The 22,213-nt window shown below is 36.3% G+C and overlaps 1 protein-coding gene across 1 annotated transcript; it reads left to right on the top strand.

Moving 5' to 3' along the window:
- The first annotated feature begins 499 nt into the window (after nt 1-499).
- LOC121424793 lies at nt 500-21,769 on the top strand. The gene is made up of 8 exons (XM_041620613.1): nt 500-620; nt 9,874-9,996; nt 11,158-11,274; nt 12,510-12,572; nt 14,450-14,599; nt 15,623-15,778; nt 19,089-19,170; nt 19,469-21,769. The coding sequence occupies exons 2-8, from the start codon at nt 9,895-9,897 to the stop codon at nt 20,218-20,220; spliced, it is 1,422 nt and encodes a 473-aa protein (XP_041476547.1). The 5' UTR covers nt 500-620; nt 9,874-9,894; the 3' UTR covers nt 20,221-21,769.
- Nucleotides 21,770-22,213: the final 444 nt, after the last annotated feature.

The raw sequence follows: 22,213 nt of genomic DNA, 5'->3' as shown, positions 1-22,213 counted from the left end.
TCCGCCCCTGAGATATCCCCATGAAAATTGTTTTCCAACTGTCACTGCCAAGTTCATTCAGTTGAAATCTTTTACTCATCTCTTCCCATAATCTCTTAACTACAGGACAATTATAATAAATGTTGGTAAGACTCAATTTCTTTTTAACAAAAAGGGGAAAAAATATGATCTGTCTCAAAACCAAATTTAAAAAGTTCCCTTTTCGTGTATTGTAATTGTTTGTATTGAAATTCTCCGTGTTTATTGCATACAGTCATATAGCATCACACATTTCAGTGTCAGAAATACTTCTTTCAATTCCCCCATTCCCAAATCATATTCAGATTGCCCATCTGTAACATGAAATGCATAATCATTTTGAAAATTTTATGAAGTGGTCATAATTTTATATCACATACCGTACCGGTACGGTTACATTAGTAGTTCTCTGCCAAAAATAGTTTAGCGCCATCTCCTCTGTACGTCGCAGGATATAAATATTGTCAAGAAAAAAGGCCTGCTGCTCAGCCAGATATACTATGTAAACGGGATTGCTTGGTTTTTCAAGTATACGGTACTGCATTGAACACCAATAATTATCTGATCGGGATAAATCTGGGTATCCCAAATTCTATTAGAATGTAAGTATTTCCGGCATTATCGTGATTATTGGGAACCACCGTTCACTTCATATACCGGTACCGTATGGTAGGCTTATGCCCTTTCACCATTGCAAGGTATATTACTAGTTCAAATATCGCACAATAAAGTAGGTTAAAATTGTTTTTAATAGGCCTATAACAATTGTACAATGTGTATCGCTTACACCTACATGTATTTCACATATTCTCATTTCCCTCTTTTCAAGAGTATTCAAGTTAACATGTTCTTTTTGTAATAAAAGTTTAGTTTTCAATATGACTTATGAGCATCGTATTGATCTCAATAAACATGGTGATTGTATTCGTGATCATGAAACACAGGATTTTCTTAGCCCTGGACTATCACTAACCTCGTACTATCTTTACCTAGTCCAGATTGGACCTTGTTGTTTGGAGATGAGTGGATTGGCGCTGATTAGAGATTGGGAGACATGTGCCCTCTATGTTAGCTTTTGGGAAAGGGCATTTCCAAACAACAAGGTCCAATCATGTTTGGACCTCATTGGTATGGTAGTGGATCGTATTACCGAACACTTTTCATGAATTTGATCATATCAAACACATTATTCCAATAAAATTCACCAAACTTTCACCATAAATACACAAATACCTACAAAATATAAACATGCAGAAATTTTGCCGAAATTGTTTTTCATTTTTACGACATCAGCTTCCAATCGGACCCCTCTTCGCAAGTGAAATATTTTGGTCACTTGAAAAGGTATCGTATTACCGAACGTGTGTTTTCTATGGGAAAAGTTGGGAAAACAAAGTCACTGATGAGCTATTTTGACCATATTTTATTGTTTTGAGGATATAAAGACTTCAAAATTGTGTTTTTGATAATTTTTCATCATTTTTCTATTTAAGTTCCCTTTGGGAGGAAGTTGCAAAGGTTTGAGCGTATTTGATTATTTTCTGACGCATATGATGCGCACGTTCGGTAATACAAGGCCGGTCGGTAATACAATCACTCACTATACTAGGAGTGGGTCCAATCTGGACTATCCTTAACCCCGTACTATTTTTTTTTTCCTTTTCACACATGCCAAATTGTTATTGCTAACTCCGGATAAGGAATGCTTGCTTTTCACACACGAAACTCGCTAACCCCGGACTAGTGGTTTATGTCGATCATTCGTAGTACAAGTACTTCACTCGTACCGCTACAATTTCCTTAACCCCATACTATAGGTGGGGCCAAATTGCCATTTAGCCCCACTTGTTCACTGCTACCACCCTGCCTGTGGGGAATCTACAGGTACATGTAGGACTATGTTATGCCAATGTTGTACAGAGCACACACTTTAAAAATCATTAAAATATCACTTTTGTGACCAAAATTACTAATTTCCATACAGTTTCAATTTATTTTTAATTAGTAACTTGGGAATAATTTTTGTATTCACAAGAGCGCTCAAAAACTTGAATTTTTGGCATATTTTTTTGTACGCCCTCTAGTGGTGGAAAGTAATATGGCAAGAAAATTTTCATTTTTTGATCTCTATTTTTAATTAAGAAAAAAATAATTTAAAGAATCAATTTAAATAAGAGTCAAGTTGTATGAATAATAGGTGTAATGGAAACTGTCAGTGTAAAAAAATCAAGCATTTTCCCCAAAGAAAAAGAGAAAATAAGCCAAACATTGCCACCCTTATTTTGCCACACATGGAGATACAAGTGAGAACAAGGTTATATCATAACCTTGTTCATTGAATGAGTGTTTATCCCCACCTATAGTACGGGGTGATTCCATACGTGTCGTACGGGACATTTATAGAACATTTGACAGTTTTTTACAAGAAAAAACAAAAAAATATTCCAGTAACTATAGGTGGTCATCAACTACTACCAGAGTGTAAGAAAAACCAAGACTTAACATGACTTGAATTCACATCCTGTATATTACAGATTAAAAATAGTAATGTGTCGTACGGACGCAGAAAAAGTGGCTTTTTTAGAAACCTCAAGTTTGTACTCAAAAGTCTGTGAGTTGGGCAGATAAATTTCATAGAAACTGAACTCAAATTGACACTCAATTACCCAAGAACAAACACATTTATAAAAGAAAGCAAAATAAACATTCATGAATAAATAAAGCAAATTATAATTTTCAAGAACATTGTGGCGTACGGGACATTAAAAATGTGTCGTACGGGACATCTCTAAATTGAAGCCAAACTTTCTTACTTTATGTCACTTTGACTTCTTCAATCACATTATTTGGCTGATGGTAATAATAATCCTATCAAACTAAGACATTCATTAGGTTAGAAACCGCTATTAGGTGAATATTTCTGTCAATATATCATAAACAAGATAATGTGTCGTACGGGACAATTGTGTGTCGTACAGGACACTTCTGTGTCGTACGGGACACTTGTGTGTCGTACGGGACACTTGTGTGTTGTACAGGCACTTGCGTGTTGTACTGGGCAGCCTGAATAAATAAACATGAACTTTTTATCAATCAGAAGGAGCATTGCCCCTAAATTCTTGCTTATTTATGAAAAATCTTTTAATAAGTAGTCATTCAGGACAATACAATTAAGTAACCTCAATATATACAATTGGGAACAATATGTTATAATTTTTTCATGATGGGAAATATACAAGTGTTCACAGCATTTTTACGAGCTGAAAAACTTCAGGTTTTGTGTGAAGTTATATTTTAGGGAATTAATTGATGATTTCCAAACACTAAACAATGAATGAATGAAACTTTGTGTAAATTATGGGGCTAAAATGTTATAATTTTGTTAATAAAATGTATATCTACATGATATATGTCACAACTGTCACTTTTTTTGCTTTTTTTGGTCACAATTTTTTTTTCTAAAGAAATGCGGTTCTACTATTTCAAACCCATCTGCATTTCATGAAACCATATGGTTTGTCTTATTTTCCAGATATTTTTTTACAACTTGAAAAAAGTAAGGAGTTTCAATACTGTATTAAAAAAATAGTGATCATCAAGGGAAGTCCAAATAGATGATCATGATGATTGATATGTATTTTTTTTACATCTTATAATAATTCCACATTAGCATGCAAGAAGAAGTCATCTTCCAGGCTAGGTTGAAATAATTATAAAAGTTTTCTTTTCATGCTCAATGAAAAGAAATTAACCTGCTCTGATCAGTGAAAATCACCAGTTTAGCTGAAGGGATTCACTAAAGAATAAGCCTACATGAAATCAATTAAAGTGTTTAGAATCACCTATTTCATGTTCTATGGAGATAAACAAAGTACTTTTTCAGTTCACTTTATGTTAAATCAATTAAATGAATTTAAATATGCCTACTATTTATGGTTTCTGAATCCAAATCCTGCAATTAAATGCATTATTATATTGTGTGTCGTACGGGACATGTCCCGTACGACACACGCTGTGTCGTACGGGACAACTTTTAATAGGACAATAATTGAAAAATGAAGGGCAGTAATTAGATCCTTATGGGATAAATCGATCACCCATGGGTCAAACAAAGAGAAACTGATTTTATGAAATTGCATCATCAAAAATAAAATTGTAGGAAAAACTTTTGCATTGTCATGTGTCGTACGGGACATTGCCAAAAATAGGTTTGGAAAAATCAGGGCTGCCCCTATTATGGATCATGAAAATGTTGTAGATATTATTTGGAATCATCAATGATATATTATTCTATTGACCTGCAATATTTTCAATCTTCTCTTGCTTTGCAAATAATTGTTTCAGGCGGAATTTGTTCTTGACTATTCAATTAGCAAAATTATTGAAAATTTAAAATTCCATTGTTCTCCCCCAAAAAAACTATATCTGTCTTCACTTTTGGTTAAAACTCATAATTTTCATAAAATGTAGGTATCATAGTAAAATATTACACTACTTATGACTTATTGAAAGCATGTTGAAATTTATGATATTTTTGAAGTTCTAGTGTGGAATCGCCCTACGGGGTTAAGCTTAGCCCACTTTCGTTTTACACATGCGATCTTAACCCCATACTATGCCATGGCTCTTAGCACCGCAATTGGTGGGATAACCCTGCTTATTTGCAGGGCCAAATAATTCCGTACTATAGGTGGTGTTAGCCCACTTTGCAAAAATGCTGTGTAAAAAGAAAGTGGGCTAAGCTTAACCCCGTACTATAGGTGGGGCTAAATTGCCATTTAGTCCCACCTATATAGTACGGGGTTAAGGAAATTTTAACCTGTGTAAAAAGGGTAATAGTGGATCGTAGGATGGGGGGTAGGGTGTCCGGACAATTTATCTTTTTGAAACCTTCTTTTTCGTCTGTGGATTACACTAAAAATATGAATTCATTACTTGTAATCATTTTCTATTTTGTTCTTTATAATATTTCCTAACATTTTGTACTAAAAATTGATGAAACTTCGCTGGTAAATTTCTCCAAATGACATTCTAAAATTAATCGTCCGGACACACAACCCGTCCGGATACACAACAACTGGGTATACTATTACCGAACACTTTTCATGAGTTTGATCATATCAAACACATTAGGCCTACTCCAATAAAATTCACCAAACTTTCACCATAAATACATACGGTAAATACCTAAAAAATATAAATATGCAGAAATTTTGCCGAAATTGTTTTTCATTTTTACGACATCAGCTTCCAATCGGACCTCTCTTCGCAAGTGAAATTTTTGGTCACTTGAAAAAGGTATCGTATTACCGAACGTGTGTTTTCTATGGGAAAAGTTGGGAAAACAAAAGTCACTGATGAGCTATTGTGACCATATTTTAATGTTTAGAGGATATAAAGACTTCGAAATTGTGTTTTTGATCATTTTTCTTTTCAAGTTCCCTTTGGAAGGATGTTGCAAAGGTTTGAGCGTATTTGATTATTTTCTGACGCATATGAATATGATGCACGTCTTCGGTAATACAAGGCCGGTCGGTAATACAATCACTCACTATACCGGTACAGTCAGCAGCGCTTTATTCAGTCACACGCACGGTTCCCTATTTCCACCTCCATTCAATTAGTACACAAGTGCGCGAATACAAATCGACAAGTGGTTCCCAAAACCACGATTTGGCCGTATTTCCCGATAGTCCTGCCCTCGGCTAACTAGCCAGGAGGCTTCTACAGAGTAAAAATCATTTACTAACGTAAGGTTACTCTCAACGAAGCTAGGAATCCTTATCCATTCACGTGCGTGTAGGCAGCCAAAACCTGAAACTTTCGCCCCTGTCCCTGAGATTTCTACTTTCCTTCTAAACGATCTAGGGCCTAGCCCTAAATCATGTACTGTACATGGGATGCAACTTCATTTCCGACATTTCTGCGCCATCGATTTTATTTCTAAAGAAGAATTCATCAAAAAAATGAGAAAAATATCATGACAAGATGGAAGAAACTTGCCCGATGTTTACGCCGCCATCTTGTTTCCTTTTGTTCTTCGCCAACGTTACCCGACGCATGTTTTTTTTTCAGATACTCACTGAAACTATATTACTCTCATAAGACTTGTGTTGATGTCTAGGCCTATACAAATAATATCTGATCAAGATTCGTTTCTCAATCAGTTATTGCTATGTTCATTGGAAAGAGTTCCATATGCACCCCCACTATTTAGACTTCCATTTCGTTCACTCAGATTTTTTATCACTTTTTTACTGTTGCTTACCTTGGTTGGGACTCGAACTCATCTCAATTTATCTGCACTCAAGACCTTTTCCGCTATGCTAGCGAGAAGTGCCGATACCGGAAGGGGTATTTCAACGATTATCAGCCAACAGTTTCACTAGTCTTGACTCACAGACCCTTTACTGACTAAATAAACCGATGTCTATGGACAATTACACGCATTAGATCCTGCTCGAAATTTTACAGAATTTTTTAGACTTCCGTTTCGTTCACTCAGATTTTTTTATCACTTACTGTTGCTTACCTTGGTTGGGACTCGAACTCATCTCAATTTATCTGCACTTTCCCGCTATGCTAGCGAGAAGAGCTGATACCGGAAGGGGTATTTCAACGATTATCAGCCGACAGTTTCACTAGTCTTGACTCACAGACCCTTTACTGACTAAATAAACCGATGTCTATGGACAATTACACGCATTAGATCCTGCTCGAAATTTGACGGAATAAAGCCATATTTTGGTATGTATTTCCACTTCCCCATCATATATGTTCTATATTAGGGCTAGATATATTATTCTGAACCTTCTCCATGTTTTTATTTTCAATTTTAGTGGGGGGAGTATATGGAACTCTTACCTGTTCATTTGTATTGTTCTTTACTCGCCTATAAAATAACCGCTACCACCAGTTGTAAGGTTGGAAAAATTATAAGAAGTGGAAAATAAATGAAGTTCTAAATCAGCAAACTCAATCATCAAACCGAAGGGGAATATAAAGTGAAACTGAGATGCAAATAAATAGAACTGCAACCAAAGAAGTCTGGTAGTGCACTGCTTTAATCTCTGGGCTACTTTGCCTCAGTAAAACTCAGAATCATAGTATAATTTACATAAATATATAAATCAAGTAGAGTCAACCAATCAAAATAAAAATAATGGAAGGATCGAACTAAAATGTAAGAACCCAATTCATAAGATAAACCAATAAGGAATGAGATGAGATGACAAAGATATCTGGTGATTATGTAATAATGGGAGTAGAAACGGAGTCAGGTGAGGGATGGAATGAGTGGAACACCTGAAGAGAGAATAGAGAAGGAATGAAGACGACAAAAGAGAATCAGAGGAAAGGCATTCAGAGTAGAATGAATTAATGACGAATGAAAATCATTAAACTCAAATAATCTAAGTTCAGACTGCAAGGGCAGTGCTGAAAAGAAATGCAAATGAACTCATGTCTAGACGGAATAGAAATGTAAAACAGCAGGAGAGAACACAAGTTAAAGGAAATAAACAAAATAGGAAAATGACAAAGTAACCATCCTACACTAAGATGCTTTTCACATTGCATTTCCTTAACCCCATACTATCCTTAACCCGGACTATCCTTAACCCCATACTATCTTTTTTTCGATTCACACTGTCTTTCTTAACCCCATACTATCTGCTCATCCGTGGTTAATGCCTTAACCCCGGACTATCCCTCAGCTCATGAATATTGATGGTTTTACCAAACAGAGCGTGATTAACATGCAATTCGACTTCTGTGATTGGCTAATGCTTAGCCCCACTTTCCTTAGCCCTGTTTCGTTTTCACACTGCATCTCTTAGCACTGCAATTGTGGTGCTAAGCTGGCTGACCCTGCTTTTTTGCAGGGCCAGATAGTACCGTACTATTTACCGTGCTAGCCCACTTTGCTAAAACGTAGTGTGAAAACGAAGTGGGCTAAGCTTAACCCCGGGAAATTGGTGGGGCTAAGACCCCCCCCCTTAGTCCCACCAATTTAAGACAAAAAGTGCAGTGTGAAAAGCATACAATAATATCCGATCAAGATTTGTTTCTCACAATTAGTTATTGCTATGTTCATTTGTATTCTACGAAGCCCCAAACCGGACATTTCTGACAACGAAAAAAAAAAAATATCACGTACGTACGTAGTATTATTACGTACGTACGTAATAATTATCACGTACGTACGCAGTATTATTACGTACGTACGTGATAATTATCACGTACGTACGCAGTATTACCACGTACGTACGTGGTATTTATTACGTACGTACGTAGTATTCTAATTTTTATTGGTCTCGATCTATGGAATCCGATTTTCGCAGACATTGGCTGACATCGGCACCCCAACCACGGTCAGCTGGGACCAAGGTTGAACCATAGCCAAGCTGGTGGTGACGGGTGCTGATGATCATGACTTATCATCGATTATAGGGCCTATAATTCCCACGATATTCGTATGATAACCATTTCCTTCTGCTCGTCATCAGGCTGGGTTTTCAATTAAACCATTCTTTTCAGAAACTGCTAGAAACACATGGGGGAAAGGAAGGACAATTTTCATAAAGGACTATAAATGTTAGTGTTTTGGGTTTTGGCCAAACATTTTTTTTCAAAAATGTACCCACCCGCGACACTGGGATGAGCCCCTATTATTTTACCACCCTTTTGAAATTGCTTCGTTCTCTTCTTAAATTTGAATATAATATGGTATTAATTGATGTAATTTAAGTGAATATATGTATAGGTGTTTTTGTTTAAAAAGAGAAAATATTTGAAGAGGGTGATCTATTCGGAAACAATCAAAGCAGAAGCCCTATTGTACCACATGCCCACATAAAAATATAAAGCCTGCGGGCTTTAATGCGCTATAGCGTGATGAGATATCAGTAACTATTGAATTCATATATGACGTACTTTTGGAAGATTTTTATTTGGTGTTAACAGTGACAGGATTACAAATTTGCAGAGTGAAATAGGCCTGTACTAGCTGTTCAAGTCACATCTTGAGTATGATATAATGGGGCTTATTATATAGGCCTACGGGCTTATTTACCTTTATTTACAGCACTATTATAGACCTATATATATTTCCGGTTCAGTCAGTCAAAATTTCTGAGGGAGGCAAATGCCCCCCCCCCCCCCCCCCCCCCCCGGGTGGCGCCATTTAATTTGTGTCTAGCGAAATGATAGCAGGGGCGGATCCATCCTTTTTTTTATTTTTTACTTAAGAATTGAAATTCTAAGCACTTTTGGCTTAAACAACATAGTCCCAGGGGGGGGGGGCACTTTCATTCATGAGTGGATATCATTTTTCTTGAGAAGCCATCAATGCATCCACTGATACTAATCCCATAAGGTTTCAATTTATCATAACAATCTAGATGCCAGGTAAAGTTAGGTCCAACCCCGCGATAGCTTCGTCTCTGCAGACGCCTTCTACGTCTCTCGTTGACTCCTTCGGGATGCAAAATTAGCATAAACAGCCGAACATTCTCTCTTGATATCCGAAGACCGTTTGCAGCACATTTGGCATGCATCCATCGATACCCATGCAACTGGCCAGATGACTGTATGCTTGACATTTAGTCGAAAGGGTATCAAAATATTTGATGCTAAATGCTAGGTCTACATTTCCAAAAAAAATTGGATAGACTACGAACAAAGCATGCACTTACCTTAATTCTTTCATTTTTATTTTCTGTATGTACAGGAATGTTAAGAAATGTGCAGTTCTGTCATGAATAAATTCAAAATAGAGTAGAGTATATATGTTTTGGTTATGGATTTTTTTTGTAGCCTTGTAGTTTTATGATATCTTATCCTGTATTTTTACAGCCTGTATACACACCAAGGAACATGGTGAACGGGAGTTATAACAGTACTACTACCGCAGCCCGGGAAGCAAATTCAAATAATGGAAACAGGATATATCGTGGTTGTGTCTCAAGGGCATTTCAGGTAAGAAATATTTTGTTAAAACGACATTCTTGATTAAGTGAACTTTCAATATAATGGTGATGATATCAAATCTGGTGTGTATACAGTGTAGTATTTTACTGCATGAGCCTAAATTGAAACTACACATTTATGTACTGTAACTTTACTGTAAAGTAAAATTTCATCCAATTCTTAAAGGTCAATTCCACCCATTAAAATTTTGATTTGAATGAATAGAGAAAATTCATACTAGCATAAAGCTGAAAATTTCATCCAAATCGGATGTAAAATAAGTTTTGCTTATTTTTCACAAAACAGTGATATGCACAACTCAGCAAATGAGACAGACGATGATGTCCCTCACTCACTATTTCTTTTGTTGTTCAAATTATACAATATTCCATTTTTTACAGATTTGACAATAAGGACCAACTTGACTGAACCATATAGTATTAAACAATGTTAATTCCACATGTTCAGGGAGGAAAAAATCGTTTCACTTGACAATGAGCAGAAAAATTAGAATATTTCATATAATGAAATGCAAAAGTAATAGTGAGTGGATAAAGTCATCAGTCTCCTCATTTGCATACCGACCAGGATGTGCATATAACTGTTTTGTGAAACTAAACGAAACTTTAAAATGTCATAACTTTCTTTTTCACATTTGATTTTGATGAAATTTTCAGTGTTATGCTTGTTGGATTTTTCTCTTTCTATTAAAGTCAACTTTTTGTTGGGGTGGATTTATCCTTGAAATGTTTAAAAACGATACTGTATATATTTTTTGAATTCCAGATCTTTATAGGGAAAAAAAAGTAGCTTGTCTATAAATCCTGCTGAATGTAGTCTTATATTACTCTGCATGCATAAAAATCTGTGTATGGCTTGAGGTGATTTCTTCCCCCCCCCCCCCCCCCCCCCCCGGAAATCAGAAATGCTCAACAGAAGCACAGGAAAATCCCCATTCCCTGCCATGTTAAAGTTTTTTCAGTAGCAGATTTAGGCGGTAGGTTGTGAAATTAGCCCCCCAATATAAAAAATTGATTTTTTTTTTGTCCTGTGTGACATTCTTTCCATAAAATTTCATTGTATTTTTGCACAGTATGCTAATTAAAATCTTAATGAAAGTGAATGATCGATAAAAACATTGAAATCAAATTGTTTCTTATTTATACTCAGGTGACAGGTATATTACACATTGTTGCTGGAGCCCTGTCTATAGTATTTGGTATAGCTGCCATCGTTCTTAAAGCCTTTGCCTCATATGTTGCCATTCCTATTTGGGGAGGCTTGCTGGTAAGTCTATATGATTGAGCCTTAGTATACAAAAAAATAATATGATCATTGGTAAACTAGTGAGATGGCATCTCTCTGGCTGATCATTGCTGTTATTTAAGACTATATGTCAGGATGTCAATTTTCAGAATCCAGTTGGAATTTTGAATTATTGTTCTGGGTTTTTTTTTTACCATTGCAGTAAGTTGTTGCAGAATGCCTCAAATTTGACACTTTAGGGTGATTCCATAAAATATGTAATTCCGTCCCCATGTATGTGACACCTTCATGAAATTATCTGTCTCTGATTTCTGGTTCTTATGACAGTCTGTAATGCTTCCTAATTGCATGTAAAGTGTTAATTTGGTAGCATGTCAGGTAGTTGTAAATTGTTGGAAAGAGAACCACATCAGGGCTTTGCCCCCGGACTCCACAAGGGGCTTTGTCCCCAGACCCTATGAAAATTTCAGATTAAAAAAAAAAAGTTTCTGTTTCTGTTTATGGTAATTCCCGTAGGAACTCGGCAACAGCTTTTTGCTGGTAAACACCAAGCTGGTATGTAACCAGTTGCCTTGGAAACATTTTACGTCGAGTTTAATCAGTCACTTGGCTGACATTATAGACAACAGATATTGTTCTCGGGCCTCTTTATCAAGGTGGAAACTATGGCAGAGTGGGATTCGAACTCACAACCTTGCGATTATGACTCCAATGCTCTAACCACTAAACCACATGACCCGATGTTGTGTGGTCTAGTACCTAGATGTAGTGGCATCCATGCTGGTATATAATTTGATCGCCTTTATCATGGAGCATTTATAAAACCTGGCAACCTTGGGTCCCACTCATCTATTGTTTAGGTAATGCATGACCAGAAAGAAATGTGTAAATGGTAGTTTAGTTGATGGAGGTGTGATGTACAAATGCAATTACAATAACTGGGAAAATTCACAAATAGAACTTATACTGTATGCATATGACATAATCTCAAAGCGCCCTCCCTCAGAGGATAAAGGAATACACACAATTGAAGTTGTCAGAGATGCGCCAGCTGCAGCTTCAGCCTCTAAGATGGCAGCGCGATGATGTCATTGCATTAGGTTTATACTCACTTGTTATGCCACATTTCCCAAAACATAATTCTTTAAAAATCTTTATAAAATTAATTGAACAAGAATATTCTTTAACAAAAATCTTTTTTTTTTCCTCAAAATTTTCTTGTTCATGCTCTTATCTTTATTTCTCTTCCTTTGCAGATCTACATAACAACTGGCTGTCTTGGGGTTTCAAATTTCTGCAAGCCTAAAAGCAAGAAAATTGTAAGCAATCATCCATTATTTATATTCTTTATGTCAAATGCTACTAGTAGGGACAGTGATTTTCCGTTTCAAAAAAATGGCCTTTTCCGTTTCAGAAAATCTCAAATTCCGTTTCAGCATGTCAGAAAACGGTAATTCCGTTTCCCCATAGACTTTGTACACATGGAAAAGTGACAATTCCATTTACACATTGAATAGCAAAATCACAGCGCATACACTCGCACTGGCCAAAATTTTTTATCTGCTACTGTACCAACAATACAATAGAATCCGTTCTAATCGGATCTATGTGGGTGCATTGAATAATTTTTCAAACACATTTAGCATGCATACATCCTCACCTTTCACATAATTAGCATTATTTTACGGTGAAATTAAATTTCATCAATAATTTTGGGGGTTTTTGGACATCGTTATCATCAGTCAACGACTTTCGCCAATCCGCTATCTTGGATTTTAAGACCACGGTATCGTGCTGTTACATCTTCAAACGTAGAGGGCAGCAACCCATGACCGTGCAGTTGAGCGATATGAAGCGATGTGAAGCTCAACCCGGCGCGGGGTACTATCGAGTGTGCTGCGCTGATGTCGAGAGCAGTCACGATGTGTGAATTGTCATGATTGTAGCGAAGTGAGATCGTGTTTTCTGGGGTTTTGTGGCCATTTAATATTTTTATTTTGTTGTTATTTTGGAGTAATTTCTGTTGCTATACTGTGTATTTTGAGAGAAAATACATTTTCCGTTTGAAATGCCACTTTCCGTTTCAAAAGGCCTTTTCCGTGAATTCCGTCAATTTTCCACGATCGTGGAAAATCACTGTCCCTATACTAGACAATCTGTTCAAAGTTGCTAGTACGCCAGGGAAATAAAATTAAGATATTGGAATTGTTTAGATACAACGTTCGGTTATCAAATACTGCTTTCTACACTCAGCAAATGATCTGTAGACCATGATTGATGAATCAATACATTCAAATATCAAAGAGCATGGCCCCAATCTTTGATAACAAATGCAAGACAAGATGGAAGTTATAACTAAACCCCTCAAAAAAAGTTTTGCAACTCAGTTTTGGGGGATGATATCTGTTTGCTTAATGAATTATAAAAGATGAAACTGGTATCATTGGAAAGCTGAATTATTCCTCTTTACAATGACATGCCATTTGCTGTGATTATGTAATCATGGAATATGCAGTCACCATGAACATTGAGAAAAGTCAGAAGTGAAATGTTGCAAAGTGCATTGATTTCTAACAAGAGTCCATTTCTATAGAATTTCCACCATGCAGGTGACAGTGAATGCACTCGGTCCATCCTCGAAACAATTGGAAATTCGCTATTGGAAACAATGCATTTTGCAACATTTCATTTCAAACATTGCTGCGTATTATCATGTCTGTGTATTTCATGATAACACTAGCATTACAAATGACACATGATTGTAAAGGAGAATAATCATGCTTTCTAAAGATATCACTTTTACACACGATGATGGCACATTAAGAAATTTATTAGCACTCAAACTTGCAGTTTGAGTTGTAGAACTCAAACATGACGATGGCAACAAATTTTGCAACATTTTATTTTTTACATTGCTGCATATTTATCATGTCTGTGTATTTCATGATAATACTAGCATTACAAATGACACATGATTGTAAAGAGGAATAATCATACTTTCCAATGGTATAACTTTTACATATGATGATGGCTCACTAAGAAATTTATTAGCACTCAAAATTGAGTTGCAGAACTTTTTTTGAGGGTTTATATTGAGTAGATTGCAAATCAGTATTTTAATCCTGAAGCAACCACTTATAACCTTCAAGTACATGTATTTTGTTTTTATCCAATCATTTCTTGTTTCCTCTTGAAGGTGATTGCTTATCTTGTGATGTCCACTATTTCTGCCATCTTTGCCTTCCTCATGATCATCACATTTGGGATCTTTCTCGCATCAGACGACAATAGCTGGGATATATTTATTTGTCATCCGCTTCCTTTATCTTACTGCGAGAGCAACTCAGTAGGTTGAATGTAATTACGTAAAGTGCGCAAATTTATTAAAAAGAGAATGATATCCAGAAACAATTTAAGGTTTGGCCAAATTCATCAAACAATGACAGACTTAATATCATCGGATTTCTGAGTTTCTAATTTGTGATATCACACGGAGGAGCCATGGTGTAGTGGTTCTGACTCTCACCTTGTAAACAGAGGGTCGTGTGTTCGAATCCACCAGTCTGACATCCTTTGGCAAGGCGTTAGTCCACTCTTTGCCACTCTCAACCCTGGTGCTAAATGGGTACCCGGTAGGATGTGAAAGCCATGGTAGCTTATCCAGTACTCACCGGCGACTAACTGGAATACTCCCCAGGGAGTGGAGAATGTGTATACATTATGTGCGGGAATGACTGATTGAATCCAATGACGGGGGTAATAATATATCTGTAAAGTGCTTAGACACGTCGCTTTGATGTATTAAGCGCTACATAAAACCGGAACATTATTATTATATTATTACATACAAGAACCGGGCGTTGTGGCGTGCGCCTGTAATCCAAGCTGTGGGGAAGTTACAAATTGATGCAGAGGTTCGAGGTTCGAGCCCTGGTCATGTCTTTCGGATGGTGACTTTAAAGGTCGGTCCCAGACGTAAATAATCATATCTGATTGATACACGTCTGACAAAACTCAAATACACACACGCTCTCCAGTTCATAATGCATTCTGAATTTAATTTATTTCATTGGTTCTTTATGATGACTGGATCTTTTTTCTTTTAGACTAGGGTATGAAATGGGCAAAAAATACGATTGTTTTTTTTTTTTTTTAATTTCAGGGGCTACTTTCCACACAATACTTGCTATATCTGCAATAACCTTGTGAATAGTGGTTTTCAGTGTTTTTTTAATCATTTTAGGGGCAAAATCGCCCCCCCCCTCTGTGTAATGATTTCACTTGTATTAATGTGTCTGATCCTCTTTTTTTTCCTTCAGAATACAGTAATCAACGTGTTGACTCCTATAAACATTTTCTTTTCCTTTAGTGGTCCCGTATGCTCATCGATGGCTTGTTGATCTTCATTTCCTTCCTAGAGGTGGCTTGCGGGGCAACATCGGCCTCTATGGCATGCTACAAGGCATGCAAGTGTTGCCGACGTTGCTGCAGAGCTTGCACGGACGACCCTGGAAACTCAAACATGGTGAGTTAGCATGATTGTGTGTTCATGCTACAGTCATACCAACGAAACCGACTTCCAAACCGACAGACGGTATGCCATCGATTGGTATTAAAAAGCTTGGTCCCACTGCACTTACGGATGCAGAGGGTATGTAAAACGGAAAAGAATCTTGCCAGTCATTGGAAAAGGTTATGTATCCGTTAAGTACTCTTGGAATATGTGTTTGATATGCTCTATATCCATCCACGGTGATCAAATTGTTTGCCTATTTTGTCCATTGTCTGGAGCGGATGAAGACGGATGGAGCCACCAGAAAGTTTTGCTTGTTTGCTGTATCTGTTATGAGTATGTTTTGTGTCCGTCGGCCAGTGAGACCAGGCCTTAATTGCGTAATAGATTTGGTCGGTCTGGAGTCGGTATTGTTGATGTAACTGTCACAGTAAGCAGAATGTTTTTTACCATACCAGAGGTAGTATTCAATCAAAATGATTTTTTTACCAATATTTTGTTCAGATAGTTTATAGTTATATTTCTATTGTAAATTGACACCTTTTATGTCTTTTTTTTCAACATGTTTGTTTGGGTTTTTTTTGTGTGGTTGTTTATATTACATTTATTTCTTTATCTACTTCTTTCTTTACCATATCATGTTATCAATGGTCTGGAAACTGCTCGTATACAAGACCTCTTGGCTTTATTTATGTAGTTCTCCATTTCATTTTCATTTTTACTCTTGCTTGTAAATAGTTTCTCATATCTCGCTTTCTATTTGTTTTTTAACCGAGAATGAAATAATTGCAAATTGATTGAATATTCAATTCTTTGGTTTGGCCAAGTATTTTACAATCAATTAAATACACCTCAAGAGGAGATATAAGTCAAGTATTAAGAAATCTCGGGTAAGTTTTTCTTTTATTTAGCGGTCCAGAGTTGCGCAGATTCATTAAGTGCAAAAAGAAGCTGCTGAAAACTGCTTATCTAAAAAAAAGGAGAGCCAATGGAGTAAATTAGAGTCAATAGGGGCCTAAGCTTTCGATCCTAGCAGAATCTTCGTCGGAGGCAAAATGACCCCTTTTGACTCTAGATTCATTAAGTCACACTTTTAGTGACACATTAATTACAATTCTTTGTAATAAGATTATTTGCAAAAATGTGGCTTAATCAAGTAAAATGCCAAGTAATTAATTGAATACAGTTTAAGAAGTATTTTCTTAAGGCAAGTAAGGTACTTAGTAAAAGTGAAGAGATAAGATTTATATACTTCAGAATATATCTGTATGATAATTGTCATCGGTTTGTGATTGATTTTCATTGCAACTCAGAAGCATTATAGGTTGTGTATGGTCACTATTGCAAGGCTCCACACTAACTTTTTTTCTTGGTGGCCCAAACAATCTACCAAAATCATCAATTTCATATTTTTGGTGGCCCTAAAACAATAGAAAACATTACAATTTACCAAAACTTTGGTAGCCTAACCAAGTGTTGGCTTTTACAAAATTTTGGTGGCCCGACTCTCATTTTTGGTTGCCCCGGGCCACCGGCCACTGCTAATGTCGAGCCCTGACTATTGTGTTGTTAAGCTCCATCCCAGTTTAGTTTTTGTCAGAGCAGTGCAAGAAAAAAATAATGATTTAAAAGGTCAAGTCCACCCCAGGAAAATGATGACTTGAATAAATAGAGAAAAATCAAACTAGCATCGTGCTGAAAATTTCATCAAAATCGGATGTAAAATAAGAAAGTTATGACATTTTAAAGTATTACTTATTTTTCACAAAACAGTGATATGCATAAGTAGGTGACTCAGTTGATAATGTCCATCACTCACTATTTCTTTTGTTCTTTATTGTTTAAATTATGCAATATTTCATTTTTTTTTTTAGATTTGACAATAAGGACCAACTTGACTGAACCATGTAGTATTATACAATTCTAATTCCACATGTTCAGGGAGGAATTAATTGTTGTATCACTTGACAATGAGGAGAAAATTAGAATATTTCATATTTCACATACCGGGTAATGAAATACAAAAGAAATAGTGAGTGGATGACATCATAGTCTCCTCATTTGCATACCAGCCAGGATGTGCATATAACTGTTTTGTGAAATTAAGCGAAACTGTAAATGTCATAACTTTCTTATTTTACATCCGATTTTGATGAAATTTTCAGTGTTGGGGTGGACTTGTCCTTTAATTGTTTTAAGTAAGAGACATTGTTTGGCACTGTTTTTGTTTTCTATAATACATCATTCTCTAGAAAATGTACCTGTTTGATCAACCTAGATCAGAGACTCCATTATTAAAGGCATGGACGGTCTCAATTGAGAAGCATTTCATTAAGAGATTTGTGGATGATTTGCAATGACAACTGTTATAACAATAAGTTAGTGAAATCCTTGCATCTGATTGGCTGAGAGGTAACATTGCTCGTGAAATGCCAGTGAAAGTCTCCTACCAATCATTTCATGAAACAGTCCCCAGCCATCTGTAGATGTCTATTGGGCTTGCAGAGATTGAAGAATTGATTTGTTATAGACCAGTTCGTAGTTACTTCATGGGCAATTTTGGTCAAATGACCTTTCATTTCTTTCATCATGATAGGCTGATTTCAAAGCAAGATATTACGTAAGCTTGCCTTACATAGCAGGCTGAAGAAATTGAATAGACCAGGTGACTAGAATAGCACACGAACGAACACTTAATGAAGGTATTTGTTGCATTCCTACTTTGAATGCATATCTTAGCATGTTGCACAATGTACTTGACAAACTGTGAAATACCAGTCGTTCATGGAAGCATTGTTGTTTTTTGTGGATGTAAATGAAAACGACAATTCAAAGGAATATATGAATAATCAAGACATCAAAGTTGGTGCTTATCTCATTAGATTTTAAAGCACCATGTCACTTTAGTACAAATGACCTTCTTCTGATCATGCGTAGAATCTTTTGATCATGCGCAGAAAGGAACTACGAACTGGCTAATTGAAACTAAGAAACTGAAGCGTCGTGGCCCAGTGGATTGACTTTGAAAAAGAGGGTCGTGGGTTCAAATTCCAGGCATGGCGTAGTTTCCTTCAGCAAGGAATTCATCCACAGTGTGCTGCACTCGACCCAGGTGAGGTAAATTGGTACCTGCAGGAAGAAATTGAAAAAAGCTTGTATGCACCTGAATAGGTAGCCTAGCTTAGCCAGGGTAAAAATAATACAGGGCCCACCCGGCGAACAGTTTTCGGAACTGAAGTGGCTACCCTGGGTAAATACAGTTATTATTATTATTATTATAGAATATTTCACAACCATGGCTACTTACTGTTTCTATTCCTAGGTCTATTTTGCAGCCAATATGGGAGGTACACCAATGATGGCAGTACCTAATACACAGTGTTCAAGACCCATCTATGTTCCAAGTAAGTCTTTTTTTTTGTCAGTCTCTATTTAATATACAAAAAGTGAGCATGCATGGGTGCAATGGTTCAAGATTTCACATGAGGTGAAAGCCTTGCGGAATAGAATGTCTCTCTTTCACCAAATGCAAAATCCTTTACCCATGGCATGAATATGAATTATACCTATTCGCTTTTTTTTGTACAATGCTTCGATAACAAAAACGTGAAAAATATTCAAAGCTTTCCTACATTATTCCGTGAAAATGAAAAAAGCGTAATTATGTGGTAATTATGAATCTTCTTTCTTTATTATCCACAGGTGGGATGCCGGGAAATGCTAGCCAGCCTGGTCAGTTTGTGTATCTAGCGCCGAACCGTCAGGCTCAGTCTTATGTAACTATGCCAGTAGGTGCCCAACAGAGCCAGAGTATCCCACAGCTCTCACCACCCCCTCAATATCAACAAAGTCCACAACAGCAGCAGGTGCAACAGGCTGTACAGAATCCGCAACAGTCAAGTGGCCTTCCATCTGGACAAGTAGACTTCAACCAGGTCCAAGCTGCAGGGCAGATGCAACCTCAAGGTCTAACTCAGTCTCAGTCAGTCCCGGAAAAGCAATCACTGGAACAGCCACAGGTTGCTGGAGTTGGCCAGCAAGTGAGTGGTCCTCAGCCAGGAAATGTTGGCAATGTCCAAGGTCAGATGCAGCCTCAAGTTCTTGCTCCAACCCAGCAACTACAACATCCGCAACAAGCTGGAATGGCTCCAGCGATGAGTGGCCCCCCGCAAGTCGGCTTTGTCCAGGTGCAAGGACCCGGAGGACAGATTCAGATGATCCCTGCCCAAGCGCTTTACCCTCAAGTAATGATGGTACAAGCTCCTCAGCAGCAGTCTGCACCTGCTCCGCAACCTGCGCAGCCACTTGGACCGACTCAGCAGCCAGTTAAACAGGTAACAGCGCCCACTATGTCAGCTGAAGATCAAGCAGAGGAAGCAGCCAGTGAACCGGTGGATATCCCTTCCGGTCAGGTCTCTTCGGGTCAGTTTAGCGATGATGCCGCACTCATTTGAGCTCATCTCTGAAATGATACATTCTAAAGGATTGTATTTCTTTGCCTAAATCACAATCAGTCTTTGTATGAATTATCAGTTCTGCTAGATGACAATTTCACTGTAGCATCCAGTAGTGTTTGATCCATATGTATGTATAAATGTGGCTTGTGTATATTTTTCACATTTTCTAACATTTTTTATTAATTACTCGTGAATGAAAAAGAAAAAGAAGGAATAAAGATCAATTCCTTTTTAGAATTAGTGACATGGTACTTGCCAAAATAGTTGAATATTGATAAAATGTATTTTTTAACTTAAATGATAATGGGTTTAATGGTTCATTATATCTATAGGCCTACCGGTACTTTCAATATTTCAAATATTTATGTGTGATTTGGTCTATTTTATATATATTTATATTTGATAAACTTGAATGAAAATTTGTATCTTTTGTAAATACATTCTTCTATATGTATTTTGACTACTCAAACATGGCATAAAATACATACCCTGAAACTGTATTTTAAAACTTTTAAAACTTTTGCGAATTCCTCTGAAGATGACAAGATCACACTTGTTGAAATGTTAAGTTGGAAGGTCCTTCTCAGGACAAACACATGCCCACAAAAGAATAAATGGTGTACCGTAAATCCGCTACACTTATTTTTTCTTTGTCATGGTAACCTTCAGGACTTATTAATGTAGTTTACGGTACATCCTCTATGATTTCATTGCATCAGTGAAATATAGGTTGTCCTCTCTTTTTCGTATTTTTATGAAAAATCTGTTTATTCAGAATCAGAAATTAATTTACACAAAATTGAGCTGCATTCACTAGTACTAGGAATAATAGAATGTATATGATTGAGAGTCAGAGATGTAGATTAGTATTTATTTAATTCTTTTTCAGTATTCATTGAATACTTTTTCAATATCTTTAAATAGGAGTAAGGTGTCTCAGAAAACTCTAATCTCAATCTTGTACATGCATTATACACAGTCAAGATCAACCGAAACTAAAGGAAGATTATTAAATTGCTACTCAATATCTACATGTATATAAAAACTTTGCAAAGTATTGCTTGATTGCTATACTGCATAATGACATAGAAATTGCAGATTTTTTTAATACCGGATATTTATGTGCATGCATCTGTGCAATACTAAATTATATATGTTGTAAAATCATTTGATTTAAAAGTTCATTCAACTTAACATTGATATGATGGATGGGAAGATCAGATATAAAATGAAATTGTAATAGTTTAAGGGCTGAAAAAAAATAATGTGAAAAATATTTATTTCACAATTTATATGAAACATGCCATATATTCTTGGTACATGCCCCCTCCCCCACCTCCCCCCCCCCTTATATGTTAAATGTTTCCATACAAACCCATCTCCTTCACGGTTTTGTTTAGTGGATTTTTGTAAGCCAATAGCTGAATTTTCTTAAAGGTGTGTGTAATCTAGCAGCTGTAATATGAAATCAGGGCCTCGTCTTACAAAGAGTTACAGTTGATCCAATCAGTTGTAACTCTATGGAAATCCATCAGTGTCATAATTTTTTCAGGAGATTTGCAAAATGTCCTTTGTAAACAAAGGAAAACACACACCAAATTGTCAAGAAATCAATGAATTTATGGATAAACATTCATATGTAGAATTTTTTTTAACAAACATGCATTTAATATGTTGACTTTCCATTATTCCATAGTTGGGATTGATCAGATCAATCGCCAGTCTGTTTAAGACGGGGGCCCTGTTTTTATTTTGAGTAGTCATTGCCATTTTTTTAATAACTTTTTTACTTTATACTTTACTTTTACTTGGAATAAGTAAGTATTTAAACTTTTGCAGTGCCATGTACATGTAGCCATTACATGAAATATGTATTGGTTGTACTATTTTCCATTGCCTTATCTTGTTAATAGACATAGTTTTATAACCTTTTTAAAAATAGATAATCATAAATGTGTGATATTTGTGTTTCAGTTATTTTTTGTTCTTT

The sequence above is a fragment of the Lytechinus variegatus genome, chromosome 1, assembly GCF_018143015.1.
Source record: "Lytechinus variegatus isolate NC3 chromosome 1, Lvar_3.0, whole genome shotgun sequence".
Classification (NCBI taxonomy): Eukaryota; Metazoa; Echinodermata; class Echinoidea; order Temnopleuroida; family Toxopneustidae; genus Lytechinus; species Lytechinus variegatus.
This window is presented reverse-complemented; position numbering and strand designations above follow the sequence as displayed.